The 17158-nt window shown below is 40.8% G+C and overlaps 1 protein-coding gene across 1 annotated transcript in view; it reads left to right on the top strand.

The window, feature by feature from the left end:
• The window catches only part of LOC133125700 (collagen alpha-1(XXIV) chain), a 94030-nt gene that overhangs the window by 31435 nt on the left and 45437 nt on the right, over window positions 1-17158 (top strand). Inside the window, exons 11-22 of the mRNA XM_061237221.1 lie at window positions 2106-2159; window positions 4247-4291; window positions 5117-5170; window positions 5667-5711; window positions 10161-10214; window positions 10308-10352; window positions 10771-10824; window positions 11365-11418; window positions 13099-13152; window positions 15689-15742; window positions 16022-16075; window positions 16830-16874. Of these exons, the coding sequence (XP_061093205.1) occupies window positions 2106-2159; window positions 4247-4291; window positions 5117-5170; window positions 5667-5711; window positions 10161-10214; window positions 10308-10352; window positions 10771-10824; window positions 11365-11418; window positions 13099-13152; window positions 15689-15742; window positions 16022-16075; window positions 16830-16874 (612 nt within the window). The remainder of the gene's footprint in view (window positions 1-2105; window positions 2160-4246; window positions 4292-5116; window positions 5171-5666; window positions 5712-10160; window positions 10215-10307; window positions 10353-10770; window positions 10825-11364; window positions 11419-13098; window positions 13153-15688; window positions 15743-16021; window positions 16076-16829; window positions 16875-17158) is intronic.

Below are 17158 nucleotides of genomic sequence, written 5' to 3'. Positions count from 1 at the left end.
CCCTGTCCTGTAAACGTGAATATTTAATTTCCTGAAAGGATTAGACAGTGACAGGCTTGGGGTTGTGTGAGGGCCAGTTCTGGGTCTATGTTCTTAAGAAAGCGTAGGCTCCACACTCCGGAATGCTCCGCTGTCCCGGAAAAGGCACGGTGGCTTGGGTTTCGGTCCCGGGCTGAGGGGAGAGAACGAGAGAGAGAGAGACTGAGAGAGAGTGAGAGAGAGAGAATGAGAATAAAAGAGAGAGAATGAGAGAGAGAAAGAGGGAGAGAGAAAGACAGAGAGAGAGAAAGAGAGAGAGGGAGAGAGAGAGAAAGAGAGAGGGAGAGAGAGAGCTCTGCCCTGAGAGCAGCTGGATTCTTTGCATAACACAGCCTGACAGGCGAGAAGGCCTTGACAACGCATATCATTATCTGGCTAATTGTTGGAAAAGGCAGTTGAGGGAAACTAGGTGGACATATAAAGAGTTCAGCTAAACAGAGGGATAGAGGGATAGGTTGGCAAAGTGGGCCAGAAAGGGTGTGAGAGGCGAATGATTGGGAGAAAGGGCAAAACAGAGCTAACAACAGGGAACAGAAAATAATGAGAGAGGAGAAGGTTTTAAAAAAAGAGAGGAGTGTGTGTGGGGTGTGTGTGTGGGGGGGGGGGGGGTGTTCAGGGGAAGGGCAATGTTTCTCAGGTGCTACTTAGTGCAATTCCCAGATATTCTCTTACATTTTTTAATTCTAATAACCTATGCCATGGTACTAAGGAAAACACCCAGGTTGTAAGCTGATTTTCAGTTTTTTTTTTTTTTTTTACCAGGCTGGTCTTTCCTTGCTCTCTGTCTCTGTGTATGTGTCAAATTACTCACTGTATCACATTTCTGCTGTAAAAATGAACTGCTTCATTGTTCATTGTTACTTCCTGTTCATATCGCTTCATTTTACATATAAGTTTTATGATCATCTTTTCCTTCAGAAGCAATATAGAATACAGTAGAGAGAGAGAGAGCGGGGAAGCAGAGATCAGAGAGAAATGATTTAGCTGTTTCTCATATATCGTTTTTCATACTTCAGTGAGTGGACATATGATTCCAGTTAACAAGAAACCCAAACAGCAGATACCTGCTGTCTTCCAGACTGCTGTCCTTTCAGATTATCAGAGCAGCCATTCTGCAAATACAGCCTCATCAGTGGCTCTTACTGGTACCTTTGTGTATTGTGTACAAAATAGTTTCTCTTCTGTATGATCCACGAGGTAATGCCTAACCTACTGATGTAGACCATTTAGTGAGTGCCAGGTCAATGTATCAATATCTTGTTTTGTGAGCTGTGCGCAGTAATGCCTGCAAAACAGTGGCCATCATGCTCCACTATCTGAGGGATGGGCTACAAGCACATAAAACCCCTTCTCAAACATATCAGGTTTAATATCCTTCATGACATAAAAATGCATTAAACTCTTCAGTATGTCTTCAGATTAATAAATCAATGAGTGGGAACATTGACTCAGATAATATTCAGGAAGTAAAAATCCACTGGAATGATCAGTGTGAGTAAATCCATATGTATGGTAAACTACTTGTTAGTAAACAAAGACAGAGAGGGAGAGTGTGAGAGAGAGAGAGAGAGAGAGAGAGAGGCAAATGTAGAAAGTGCAAAATGTAGAAAATTCCAGAGAAACATTGCCTCATATTGGATCAGTCTCTGAATGAAATATTATCTCCTGGGCATATCTTACAAATGAGAGCAATATTATGTCTTTTTCTCAGAAAAAGAGTCATGCTGCCTGAGGGAATTGATGCAGAATACGGTAGTACGCCATTGGACTGGCATACTGCCAGAATTCTGCTTTAAATATTTTTTAATTTTTAAGTATCCCAGAATTGTCCAAAACAGAACTGTGCAAGACATTTTTCATAGTTTTGAAGTGCGCTCAGTTTTCCACCGTGCAAAAAGGGAATGTTTGTTTACCCAATTTAAAATGGTAAAATTGTATGATGAAATACAATTTGTAAATATAAAACTTTGCTAAGAAACGTACCTGAAAATAACCCAGGTAAGAAAGTGTTGAACAGATATTTAATGTTTCTTTTACATAATATTGTATTTGTGTCTGTGTTTCAGGGCTTCATCGGTCTTCCGGGTGTGGCAGGACCACCTGGCCTGGACGGGGAAAGAGTAAGTCATATGACTCTGTCTTCAGGCCTCAGTATAAGAAACATTTGATGGACAGCAGTCTGGTCCCTGTGTACACATTTAAATGACCACTGCTCCTTCTTTTTACCTAAAACATTCTCTATCCTAACTGGAGAGATGTGTGTTGCCAAGCTGAGTTCATTCCTCGCCTTACTTTCCGAGCAGGCTTTTTTTAAAAGGATGTGCTGTCAGTCCAGTCCAGAAATACATTCACATTCTAATGGAGTTCACTGTACCCTAGCAAACGGCAGCTATGACCTCTAACAGCACTATAATAAACCATTGAGCTGCTTTTTATGGCACAGGGAAAGCAGAAATTCCCCAGGCGACAGGCAACAGTAGTTTCCATGCTCTGTTCTCTCCAGTATTCCAAATAGTCTCTGCTTTCATCGAGACGAAACTAGTGCATTTAACCAACATTATCTACTACATTAAAGAGAGAGCTCCAGAAAAAAGTTCAGATGGGAACAACTTAGCATGAGGTAATTTGAAATATTTGTTGTCAATTTTAAAGCTCAACTTGTCACTTCACTCCAAGTCCTTATCACTGTCTCTACTTGTGATTCTGAAAATTGCTTTACCAAGACATTATACTGGTGCATGTCCATACAGTATTCTGTCATCTGCATTTTCCTGTGGGGGACAACCCTTATGCAATTTTCCGTGTATATCCAGTGTACAGTACTTTAAAGAGGTAATGATAACAAAGATTATCTTTGTTATCATGATGGATGCATTACATTGAAAGGAGTCACATTTTTCATTGACAAAAAAACAATCTACCTCTCTAGCTATGTTGTGTCTGTCTTAAATTAAGTAGTTAGGAGCAGGTTTCCAGGGAAGTGCCTTCTCATATAAAATATGTGTTTTAATGCATACCCTGCTGTGAAATGTATCTATACCAGCTTGAAAAATGAGCTGGTCAAGCTGGTAATAAGCTGGCCTAGTTTGGTATGAGCTGGTCATCCAGCATGGCCAGACTGGTCACAAAGTTGGTCTAGCTGGGTATGAGCTGGTCAACCAGCTTGTGCTGGTAGCTTTTCTGTTTCAAAACATAGCTTGAGCTGTTTCAGCAGTGGTATCAATGTGTCAAGAAATGCATTAAAAAGCAGTACCAATTGTTTTTGTTTCGGAAGCAGTTTAAGTTGAGCACAGAAGCTGCCTGTGCTCTGCAGGCCACTGCTCCCCGCCCAAACGCCCCTCACGGTTCCATCGTGGCAAAGCAAGAATAATCCCTAACTCGCTCTGACCTCGCAGTTCACCTTGTCTATCCTTCCTGTGTTTCTCTTGGACATTAGCTTTTGGTTGCTTTGCAATCACCACACATGAATTGTATTATTTAGCATGTAAGGAATAATCCACGCCGAGGTAGTCATGACATGGTTTAACGCTCAGTGCGGGGGTGGGTTGCCTCTGCAGAGTGTTAAAACCATGTACTAACCACCTCGGAGTGGATTATTCTGCTTATACCATGGTTTTTTACCAAAGATAAAAATATAAGCAGTCAATAATTTTGGCCAATTATAATTAGATGTCTGCTAATATTGGTTTCCTTGATGTTTAAAAAAAAGAAGAAGATTATCACATAGAATTTCTAAGACACCAGAGAATGAGTGTCTTAAAAATAAGGTTGTAGAAACACAAGTAATCATTCTAGTAAAAGATTCAAATTAAAATGTGTGTTTTTGACTTTCAATGTTACAATCATTTAATGTAACATTGCCCCCATCCTACTTATCTCTAAGATTCTATTAGATTTAGAATATATTGATATTGGTATGTTCTGTAAAAATATATGGTGGTATATTGACATTGTATAAATGAATAAACATTGAACATGATGCCAACAAATGGTAATTGACTTCGTTAAAAAGGAGAAAGTCCCATCAAATTACTTTTACTGTCATGATCCATAATCATAAAACTTTTTAATTTAAACTGGCAGCAGTAATTGTAAATGTTGTTCTGTGGTTGGGTTTTTTCATAACACATTACATAAAAACAGAGAAAACTCTTTACTTCAGGTACTTCACCTCAATTCACCTTTCACCTTTCCCTCTTGTTCACAGGGCATTCCTGGCCCCACTGGAAAGAAAGGCCCTAAAGGAAGACAGGTAAGGAATTGCCACCGAAAAGTTGGACGTGTCACTCTGGTAAACCATATTAATCAACTGTCAAGGAAAAGCACTTTACTTTTGGAAAATTCTTCATTTGGCATCCATCATTTCCACTCATTATAATGGCGGGAAATACCGGTCACAATATTACACAACGCCTTACAGCAAGTGTACGTGTAACATTCTTTAAATAAGTTATATTTTTCTGTAATGTCACCACATGTTATTGTAATACGTTAAAAGGCATCTGTACAACAAGGCATAACACAAGCCTTGTGTGTTATATGTATGGATATGGTGTTCATGATTGGTACAGTACTCATGCAAGTTTTGCTTAAACTGTTTAAACTATGAACCTTCTAGTACTGAGCATCTTGAAAGTGCTAGTCTTAAAAAAACAAACAAGCGTCAACAAGGTACCTGATCAATTCTACGCTGCATTGCAGTGCCAACTGGGCAGTTTGCCCAACATCACAGAGTTCTGTGTTTCATTTTCTCTGTGTTGAAACTTTGGCAATGCTGAACGCTAGATAGAAGATATTCACATGCCTCTAGAAATGTGTGCCTCATAAGATTACACAACAGGCAGACTCAACAATGTGACATGTATGGACCAACACGGTTCTATCATAATGTCATAACAATGGTTGCATAACTACAGGCTGGTCCCCTAGTTAGCTAATCGTAATGTCCATTCATCTTGGTCTAAAAGGACCAGCTGAAGCCGAGAACATAGCACTCTTACCAATGCTGAACACAGAGTACCAGTGATCATTACATATATCAATTACCAGTAATAATGTACTTTGTTTTGCTATTCAGGGTGTTGTTGGTGGTGTTGGTGAAAGGGGACCTCCTGGTCCAGATGGCGACCAAGTAAGTCTTCTCTTTTTCTGTGACTAATACAGGAAACATAGGCTAGGATGTTCTCTTTTGGCTTATCTCTTTTCTCATTATCAGTGTGTCTGCTGAGTCCTGGGCTGACTATTATTCTGATTCAAGACTTTGGAAGCAGTTGGCTCCTCTAGATTATGAAGCCCTGAATACCATTCTGTCTGTACTATGACTACCAGAACATTCTGACTAACCTCCGGCCCGAGTTGAGTTGACATGAGAAAAACCTGGAAGTGTGTAAGATAACGTTTGTCAACTTCTAATGAAAAAGGACTGACTGTATATGTAAACCAGAGGACACAATATATAGAGTCACATTAACTAATGTGCCAGCTTCTTTACTGGAACCAAATCACAGCCATTAAATTGCTTGTCAAGAGCATCAGAAGGCCAAGAACCATGCAATATGATGTGTGAGGGCAAAGCTTGCCCAGATGTCTCTCAGTCTGTGCTCAGTGTGTTGCCTGGTGTTCCACAGGGGCCGATTGGCGGAACTGGCAGTGGGGGATTTCCTGGGCTGAGGGTGAGTGTGGCTGCATGCATACACATCACACCTGACACCACCCCCAGGGCTATTCTGATCTGGACTCTATTTGAACAGTTGTTCTGAGTCTTAACTTTCCTCTTTATGCTGTTGAAATATTATATTTGTTTGGCACTGAGGATGTTTCAATGATATACATCATGAAATGTGAAATATATGCATTATTCTTGTGTGAGACTATAAAGAGAATTGCACTGTGTGGGAAGCAATTGCCAAGCATGGATTACTGATATTTGATGCACTTTAAAAGCTTGGCAGACATTATAAAGATGAGACCAGAGATCTGAAGATAAGCCAGTCAGAAAGACTTCCCTGGCACTGTGACTTGGAATATAGAGGGAGAGAGACAGACTCTGCTGAAAAAAACAACTCAAGCTATGTTTTGAAACAGCTGGTATTGTACCTGGTTGACCACCTACCAGTTCAGAGCTGGTTGACCAGCTCATACCCTGCTAGACTAGCTTATGACCAGCTTAACAAGGTGATTAAGATGGCATATCTGGATTTTACAGCATAATGTCTATACCGGCCCTCAGGCCCTCTTTCTGCAGCACAATCATGTGGATTCCTTATCCTTCAACTTGTGACACAGCCCAATAACCCATACCTTGCTATAGTAATCTCTCCATGAACAAGACCATAAGGGTCATTTTCCCTGCAAACCTGCACTGGTGACAGACACACTTACAGCACATGTGAAGATCATAACATAGCAGTCTCTGTGTGTTCTGGCGTTTTTTCCCCATCTAAATACTACTGAAGCAGCAGTAATTCAACCAGTGTTCGGAAGCTTTGTCTGTACACAGCCACATAATGGAAATGAACATGGACTATTTGTGTCCTCAAATTGATGCCATTTGTTCTTCAGTAAACTAATTGCAAGGAAGTCACATGAAAATATGAAGTCTGTCTCCAGCAGTTGCCACTATTGTTCTGAAAGCAACAGATATTTGTGGGTAGCACACTTCACCAGTCTATAATATTGTGGGTTACTGTCACAATGTACAGCTTCAGTAACAAGATGATTGTGGAAAATCAGGTGGCATCAGTTCATAGAACTGAAAGCTACAATAGCCACCAGATATGAATTTTGGATTAATATAAAGACATTCATCTATTGTTCCTTGTGCATATTATCCATTAACAGTTATAAAAGCACAAAAAAATGCACTGTCTGGAAATTAATTTTCAATCATTTAATGTTATTGGTTACATCTTCCCTTAGGAAAGCAAGTCAATTTTGTGTCTCTTTACATTTACTGTAATGGTTTGGCCAATACGCTCTGTTGTTCATGAGAGATTCCATGGTGGAGCCGAACCACATGCAATGAAAAGCATATGTTCCATTGATGTGAAGGGAAACCCAGTGAAGTACTTATTCATTTTAGTTCTAGTTCTCCCAAAGCGAGCATTTCAAATTCCAAGTGGATATTTTTATGTGCCATACAAGAAACTGGTCATACTGTATCTCTGAGAACAGACATGCAAGCTCCCATTCATATAATATTTATTACTTACATATTTATATTAGGTATATGTTTAAACCTCATGATGTAATATATTACTTGTTAAGTTATATATGACCCAATATAATATTTATGTTGTTAGGGCCTTAGTCATAGAGACTTTAAATCATATTACAGTATGCAGCTGTAAACTGAATAGTAAATATGGTCATACACACTCATAATGCTTTCTGCTATGTGACTCGTATTATTGAGGGCTTTGATGGCCTTTTTGGAAAATTTGAAGAAACAGAGTTGTGATTATTCACAGGACCAGTGTATTCTCAATATTGTTCTTTGTCCCTCTTTAAGATAACATCTAGATGTAACATACTGGAATTTATCTTGTGCCTTTTATTTCATGATCCAAAACACCTTATAATAAAGGGTCATGATTCACCTGAGACACAATCAATATGTAGCCTCCATTGGGCTCAACCGAACACAGTAGCTCCTTTGCACAAGATTCCACCCTACACAACAGCTATGGTGGAGAGAGCTAGATAATGACTTTAATGGCAAAAATCTAATCCAGATCCCAAGTTTGGCAAGAACGCCAAGGAATCCCCAACTCGTATAATTGTAATGTGTGTTATGGGATCCTTTTTGATTATCCTGAATGCTCTGAAAGGCAGGCATGTTTGAATTATCTTCTGTGAAGATGGGCCATGACATTTCTGAAATTTCTAACCTATATACTATGACAGCATAGTTTAGTCATGATGTGCAAATGTAGGGTTTATTTTCAACTTTCAACAACAACAGAAAATCTTTTGTGCTGCATAAACCCAGTATCCATCAGGCTGTTATTAATATGGATAAGGTTTACAGAAGGAATTTTTATAACCCTCCTCAAAATGTTGCTGTCACATAGTTATGGGACTTACAGTAGAAGGTTAAACTACCATTGGTGGGTTATTGCTTCCTTTGAAATAGATAAGACTGAGTGCTATGTTGTTTCAGTGGATTACCTTTTACTTTGTTGTTCTGTGAGGACCAAAGTTCTTATTACACTTGGTCGGTCAGGCAGTCGAGTTTCATATTCCTTCAACTGAAAGCACTTTATGAACTTGTGTGATTTGTCTTTGTCCTGCAGTGCCATTAGCCTGTGAGCCTCACCATCAAACAACATGCTTACTGAATCCAGATGGACCCTTTCATTCAAGCCACATTTTGTCTATGGCATTGTATATTTTTACTGCGAGCAATATAAATATGTGATGTATGAGGTAGACGTGTCCAATGTAGTCATTGTCTTTGTCATAGTCTGCCTCCTGCTTAAGTACTGACCATACTGTAAATTGAGGTTATAAGATGATGCTATGAATTTATAAACTGAGCAACTATTCATAAATTATTGTATTAATTAGACAAGATTCCATAACATACTGTAGGTATTTGTGCACAGGCTACAATAGCCCACACACAAGCAATGGTTATTTGTTGTTTCACCTCAAGAGAATCCATGTCATAAGGTAGTAGTAATGTCTGAGTTTTTTTCCGTGGGAACACCAGCCCCTGCATGTGGAGATTTAGCAGGGGCCCTTGCCTCTGGCTATGTTAAGGTGAGCTGCCTGGATCCAATCAATCCCTTGAAGAAAAGGTCTTCACAGAGGGTTTTAGTCTATGGCGTGCTGCTGCTGGTGACAACCCTTTCAAAAACTTTAATGTGGAACAGCTTTCAACTAAACCCAGCTAAACTGCCCCACTTTTAGTCTTCACCTGCCAGTGTCTGTACAAACCTTGCCTTTCTTATTGCCAGAGATTATAACAGTGAGAATCTTACCTAGCAATCCTCATTCTTATATCTGTATTTTTTACTTCACGGTGGTCAAATAGCAAAAATTGTCTCACTGGATGGGGAAGAAAGCTCAACATTTTCCTACAATAAAAAAGCAGACTCCATTGGCCAGAGGAGGATGGACTCCCCCTTTATAGCCAGGTACCCCCTGAAATACTGTTATCTTCCCATTGGGGAGTTTTTTTTCTCCCAGATTTTTGGCATTTTTCATTTACATTTTAGTCATTTAGCAGACTCTTTTTATCCAAAGTGACTTAGAAGTGCATACGTTTGTCAACAAGTGAAAATCATCACATAAAGATGGTATATAGGGTAAAGAAGAGGGATATTGGGGAGAGGGGGGTTAAATCGGGGGGAGGACTAAGGTACAGTCTGAAAAGGTGTGTTTTCAGCCTGTGTCAAAATTTGGGGACGTATTCTGCCATTGACAGTGGTAGGCAGGTCATTCCAACACTGAGGAACCAGAACAGAGAACAGGCGTGAATACACAGCTCAACCACCTGGTGCTCAGAATGAGGGTACCGCAAGGTGACCAGAGCTGACAGACTGGAGTGGTCTTGCTGGGGTGTAAGGATCAATTATAGTCTGGATGTACAGTAGGGCAGTCCCATTCGCAGCCTGGAATGCCAGCACAGGCACCGTGAGGATGCGTGCAGCAATATGTAGCCAATGGAGGGTGACGAAAAGTGGGGTGACATGACCCGACCTGGGCTGACTGGCGGTCAGGCGGGCTGCAGCATTCTGGACCAGCTGGAGGGTCTTGATGGCACATGCTGTGAGACCAGCCAGGAGGGAGTTGCAATACTGCGTATGTTGTGGAGGAAGAGCCTGCAGGTTCTGGCAGTGGTGGATATGTGTGGAGCTAGGCTGAGATGGTCATCAAGGGTCACCCCAATATTCTTGCTATTTTCAGGTTCTGGCCTGGTGTTTGTCTTTTTCCTTTTGTCCTTCTGTTACTCTGTAAAGCGTCTTTGTGACAGTCTTCTGTAAAATGCACTATACAAATACAATAGAATTTATATGTCTATTGGTGGTGGTGGGGATTTTTTGGATCTGATGGAATGCCCCTCGGACTGTGTGTGCCACCTGTGTCTTACCACTGTGTACTGTTTGTCCTGACAGGGTGACGTTGGGCCTGAGGGACCTCGTGGAATGACTGGCATAATGGGACCTCAGGTATGCTGAGCTGTGACTGATGACCCCCTCCACTCCTATGCTCAGTCTTTTTCCATTTCCCAGACCTAAAGACCTCCTGTTCTCTCGTGGCAGGGCCTGACTGGAGGTTCAGGGCAGCCTGGAATGAAAGGTGATAAGGTGATCTAAATATTTCTATTATTGCAGTGAATGCCAATAGCTCAATTTGTGGATGAGTGGGATGGGCTGAAGAATGGAGATAGGAACTTGATAAATGGTTTAGGGCCTTGAGCTCTGTGGTCTAGTCTGCCAGATGCTATTGGATGTTGTTCAGCTCTACACTCTGTCAATATTAAAAAACAGCAAGAGAATATTCCAGTAGTGAGGGTGTGAATTCATTCAAATGCTTATTGATGCATATTGATGGTCTTGTTGACACCTTACAATTTTATTGGAAATCGCTGGGGTGATACTGGGCCAACTGTCTTTCTGTGGCTCACAGGAGACATTCCTTCACTTTGAGTGTTGTGCTTGTCGGTTTTGACTGAAGAGCAGTGTTTTGTCTCTATTATATCTCTGTGCAATGTTGGCAATTTAGGGTCAACCTGGATTAATGGGCGAGCCAGGAGAGTATGGTTACCAAGGTGACAAGGTAGGAGCACATGTATTAGACACCCTTAAATTGATTGCTAACAGGGAAACATTTATTCCATTAGCTTTGTCTGCCTAGTAAGTGTAATTTTCTTAGAAAGACTTAATGTGAATCCAGATCTTTTTCTTTACCTAAAATATGACTTCATTAAATATGATTCATTTATTTGGAAATAGAGCATAGCACTGAGTGCAAACAAGGGACACATACTACAACATCAGTCTTTTCAGTGAGTCCATTAAAATAGGAATAATTGCAGTTTGGTTGGAAGGATTTTCAGGCAATGAGTAGAATGGTGCCATATCTATCCCACTGAGAAATATTTCTTCCAAGTGTAAGGAACCAATTTGACGACAAATCCAACTGAACACAAACAGGGAGCTAGGTCCAACACTGTCAGGGGCCTGACAAGCAGACTAAACAAAGCCATAAACACCCCTCAGGCTCCTTGCACAGGCAACGCATGTGACCTGCTGCTGGAGGTGAGGTGCAGTGGGGAGGGAGAGAGGTAAGAGTCATCGTGTCTTATGTCTGCCCCAGGGAGCAGCGGGCTTGCCAGGACCACCAGGAATACGAGGAAAACCAGGACCACCTGTACGTATCAGCTGTCATGTTTTACATTTTTTAAATGTTTCTTTATGGGGTGGCCTTAGTAAGCAGGAGTATGGTCCATTGTTAACACCTGCATAATATTTAACCCATTCATTGATAGAGTGAAATGTGAATGAGAGCAAAGCTGGAAAGTGCTATAACCTAAGTCTATAAAATGCAAGTGGCTGTACAGTGCAGTCCTTAAGTACATTGTACATTGGTACAATTTCTGTTCTTTTGCTTCTGTACTCCAGCATATTGGTTTTTAAAAGGAAACAATGAATATTAAGTTAAAGTGCCAACTGCTTTAACTGTAAAGTGCAGCTTGAATTTGAGGGTATTTACATCCATGTTGGTTGATTTATGTAGGAACATCCCTCTTTTTAGACATACTGTAGTCATGGCCTCAGAGGGAACCAAAAGTAATTGAACAGTTGGCTTCTCAGCTATTTCTGATTATTCAGGTGTGTTCAATAGCTTCACTACAGGTATAAGAAAGCTTTCAGTGTCTAGTCTTGATTCTAAGCTAAGATTTTGATTGCCTTTGGAGATTGGTGTTTGTCAACATAAGTACCAGAGTTGTGCCAGTGAAAGTCAAATAAGGAATTGTGAGGCTGACAAATAAGAAAAAAACAGTCAGAGATATAGGCCAAAGAGCAGGCTTACTAAAAGGAACAGTTTGGAACGTCATTAAGAAGTATGACCACACTGGTGAGGTTAGTAATTGCAAAGGGGCTGGTAGGCGAAGAAAGACCTCTACAGTTGATGGCAGAAAAATTCTCGCCATAATGAATAAAAAACCCCAAACACCTGTCCGATAGATCAGAAACACTCTTCACAAAGCAGGCATGGATGCGTCCGTAACACTCCACGGAAGAATTCACAAACAACTCTACAGAGGCTATACTGCAAGATGCAAACCACTATTTAGCTGTAAGAAATACGATTCCTATGTTACAGTTTGCTAAGAAGTACCTAAGAGAGCCTCCAAAGACATGAGACGAAGATTGACTTGTATCAGTGCGGAGGCCAAAAAGAACTGCCCTAGTGGGGGTGTTATAGTTGGAGCATGTATAGCTGCAGGCAGCACAGCAAGGAGGTTCCGGGTTCGAATCCCGGTCGGTCGGGGCCTCTCTGTGTGGAGTTCTCCCCATGTTTGCATGGGTTTCCTCTGGGTACTCTGGTTTCCTCCCACAGTCCAAAGACATGTAGGTTAGGCTAATTGGAGAGTCTAAATTGCCCATGGGTATGAGTGTATGAGTGTGTGAGTGAATGGTGTGTGTGCCCTGCGATGGACTGGTGACCTGTCCAGGGTGTATTCCTGCCTTTCGCCCAATGTATGCTGGGATAGGAAATGGAAACCCATTTCTCAGTGCCTGCAGCTTAGTGCGGTGCCTGACTGAACAGGTGTTTTTAACCTGCCTTTCAAATACTACCATCAGATCAAGATTGCACAACTTTATCTATTTGTGAAACAAACAACCCACAAACTACATTCTGACTAAGTTGGCAGCTGTCAATGTAAACAGTCAACAATGTTCTGGAAATCACAGCTGTGAGTGAGATGATTTGAGTTGTGTGCGGAAAAGCCTCGAGCTGATCTGTGCTGGCGGTGTGTCACATGCTCGCTGGGGATGTTTTTAATCACACATTTGTTTTTCTCCATTTCTTCCTGTTTGAAAGGGGAAAATGGGTGAGATAGGACCACAGGGGCCTGCTGGCCCTCCAGGACCGCAGGTAAGAAAACCATCCTTTTGACAGGTTTAGCTGAGCTGAGGGTGGGGCTATCCATGCATTACTTACCAGAAGAAGGCTTTAAAAGTGAGGCACTTACCAATGGCCATGTACTATCATTAAAAGTACTGAATTCCTGTTTATAAAACCGTAGTAATATTATTATAAATATAATCATAAGCTCTATGAAATTGGAAAATTGTTGATTAATATTCTTTGTAAACACAGTGCTTCCATTGGTCATTTAGAACCCTTATTGGGATGATTATGCTGTCTATGATTGATTGCATCTACCGGGGGTGCTCTATATGAAAAGCGAAGTAAAACGCTGCCCTCTTGCAATTTGGTAGCTTATTATCTCATCTTTGTTGTGGTTCAGAATGTACGGAAACATGCTGACAGCTAGCTATCTGTTAAAATAGCTGCTCACTCATGGTTTTGATAATACAGTCTATAAGTCTATAATACAAAAGCTACAGAGATTCCTCTGATCAGTAGCGTGATTGACACTTGACTACTGTAGAGTATTGTTCCAATGCCATCAGTGGCACCAAGGACCAAAGCTCTGTGGATCACCAACATTTATATGCATGTTTTTATGGTGGTGTTACCCCTCGATATCAGTCCAGTATTGCTAAGAGAGAGGTTTTTTTACAGCTAACGCAGCTTTGCCTTCTGTTCAAGCTGAAAGGGAGAGGCAGAGCCTTTGGTCACTGTTCTCACCCTACAACACAATGGCTTTCCAAAGTTAATCTTGCATAGACCTGATGACAGCCAGATGTTATTTTGAATCCTTAAAGGACATTTGAGCAGAGTCAAATACATTGAAATTATCATACTGTATTACATGTGAATATTACAACTGAGACTGTAACATTCATTCCTCTCAATTTTTAGTTGAATGTAATATGGAGGACATGTTCTGAGTTCAAATGAGCAGTAATCAATGGGCTTAGCTTGTTGGCCCAGTTCCTACAAGTTCATGCTCTGTACAGTCAGCTGTCCTATATTCTATACTTGAAGTGGGTTTTGATCTTGTCTGTTGGCCTAATTCTTGCATGAAGTTGTACATGTGCACTTCAGATGCTGTGCATTTGAAGCCACCAGTGTGATAGGAGGGCGTGCAGCTGGCAGCTGGACTAAAAAGGATAAATGAAGAGCGCCTCTTGTTGTGTCCTACAGCTGTGTAATGAGGAACACGTTAGAAGTGGTCACGTTTGGAGTATGTTAGTTTCCAGCAGAATGTCTCTTTCAAATGGTGCACTTTTCCTTTGCCTCATATAGTCACCAGCTATGGGACAGAATGAACACTGAAAAGTCATTTTTAGTCTGAAAAGACCAAGATCATTGTTGGATTTAATTCTCTCTGACATACAGCGTTTCTTTCATTAAAACTCTGCGAGATTTTAAAAAAATGTGAGTTGCACACGTCAAAGATTTTAATGAAGAGATGCCATCTAGTGGTGATCCATTTTTACTACATGCAACTTTTTTTTATTGAGTTATTCCATAAGTACATTCTGGTTCCTTTATTGATATCCGTTGGTATGCTTCCTGTGTTCGTTTACTGGGGTTTTACTGGGTCCCCTGTTTTCCAGAGAAACAAAGCTCCAGAAACTAGTGCAAAAGAGAGCCCCATACTTCCAATTGTCATAGTCACTAAAGAAGCCATTCATACGCCCAGGCTTGAGCGTAATGCTACAGATTTGAGTTTTGGTTCTATCATTTGCTGATTATTACTCTGGGTCTGCTGCAGTGTAGTGATCCTTCTTGGCGTAGGATGGGATGAAGTCAGACATGTTTCTTTTGTTACCACAGCATTATTTCCTCCCAAAAATGCAAATGGTTCTTACAGGAAACCAGTTTTCACCAGCTGGACACATGCCTATCTCAGCCTGTTGGCAGCAATGCTTCTTGCTTGGGTATGGCTGGCAGAGTGCTGATTTCAACCATTTCCAAATTGGTGAAGAAAATTTTTTTTTTTGAAGTCAAGCATATTATAATGAAGATTGTGTTCATGGATTTCAGAATCTCTGATATTTAGGTCAGGGACCTTTTAAATTAAATTCAGACTATGCGTGTCTGTTTTTATGATTCCTCTCCACTGATATTTGGTAACTGGTCAGATGAAAGGTCATTGAGTTTGACACAAATTTACGTAGTAAGAACATAAGAAGAGCATAAATCTCTGAGATTCAAATGATTATAATGTTTCAGCTCAAAGCTTGAAATGCCTCCATGGCTGCTGCCTACCTATAATGTATGAGTGAGAGATTCACTTGTGGCAGGTGTTTCTGACAGACCACATCACTGCATGATTCTCACATCAGGTTCCTATAAGGTAGCTATGACCTAGAATCCTTGATTTATCGGAGTTCCCTACATAAGCCATAAAAGAGTGACTATGGAACACATGCAACCTTTCTCCAGTGTTTTGCTTGGAAGTGTTATGAACAGGTTTGGACTGAATAAGGTCAGTAGGGGGCTTGCCAGTGGACACAGCATGTTTGTGACGCATTTGGAATGTTATTCCTTTCAGGGTTTCCCTGGAGATATCGGTACACCAGGTCCCAATGGCCCACCAGGTCCAAAGGTACCGTAATATCGTAATTTTACCCAGGCAACACATTGCACATTCACTAGTGCTGCACTGCACAAAAGTTCTGAACATGTTGTCTCTCAAGGTGTTTGACCTACATACAGATTTCACAAGGAACTAAGCAATATGTGTATGCTGCACCTACTCCAATGCTTTCATTTATTGAGGAAGAATGTACTGTATTTGTGCTGTTCATTCAATTTAATTTTGTCGTAGTTGTATATACTGCAATGCATCTTTGTGCCTAGAACAGTTTATGTTTTGGTGTTTCAGGGTCTTCAAGGTTCCAGAGGGCCACAGGGGCCACCAGGGCCAAAAGGAATAGAGGTATCCTCAACATTATTCATCTCTTTATCGTTATTCATGTCAGTGAGCATAATGAAGGTTATCTTTCAGTAATGAACACACGCACTATGTAAAGACAAAGTGCAGATATTTTGTATAGAGGAGAGTTCCTGCATTAGTGAAAACTAGTAAAAACAAGAGTGAATGACCTGTATTTGCCATGCGTGAAGATGAATGGATTTCCTTGGAAACACACACCTTTCCATTGTGCTAATGCTACATGATCCTGGCACCTCTTTGCACAGACCTGTGCACTGACTGGAACATTCCTGTGGGCCACTGGAAGAAAGGCTGACTTTATGTCAGGAAATCTTTAGATAAAAGTCAGGACTGTAGTCATTTCTCTGGGAGCTGCTTGTTCATCAAATTGGGTGCAGTCAGTCATGACTGACTGCACCCAATGACATGACATGATTTGAGCATATGCAGAATTATATCAAGTGCAACCAAAGGTAATGTGGGGACCAGTGTTTCCTTAGGGTTATATTACCACATTGCATTTAAAAAATGTTTGCTTGCTACACTTCTAGACTCATAGCTGAATTCATGGAGGCCTGTTCAAGGGGAAACATTGAACTGACAAGACAGCGAACTGAGAAAAGCAGCTGTATTTATATTATTGAAACATGTTCTCTTTAAAGTCGCATGATGCACTACAGAAGTATGTGATCTTGCACTCCATGCCCAGAATGCTGTACCCTGCCTTGTGTGGAGCCATGTTTGTGTATGTTTTCAGGGTGATGAGGGACCCCTTGGTCCGCCTGGAAGTCCCGGACCAACTGTAAGTGGCCTCATTTCACTGTCTGCACATCTTCAAACAAATTATGTACAGTACAGTATGTATATGGCCCAGGTGCATATCAAAGCTGTGTTCATCGTGTGTGGATAGGGCTCAGGTGTTTCTCTGTTGTCCTGGGAGACAAAGCTGTGTTGTGTTAAAACATGCAAGATGTGTACAGCTGTTGGAATCATTTTATTTCTTGTTGAAAGTCAGCTATTTATACCCATATAATATGCACATGGATTGTTTCTGTATTATGTTCCTTGTTTTTTTATATCTATGAA

The sequence above is a fragment of the Conger conger genome, chromosome 4 (assembly GCF_963514075.1).
Source record: "Conger conger chromosome 4, fConCon1.1, whole genome shotgun sequence".
In the NCBI taxonomy this organism is placed as follows: Eukaryota; Metazoa; Chordata; class Actinopteri; order Anguilliformes; family Congridae; genus Conger; species Conger conger.
The sequence above is the reverse complement of the archived record's forward strand: the minus strand, read 5'-3'. Positions and strand labels throughout refer to the sequence as shown.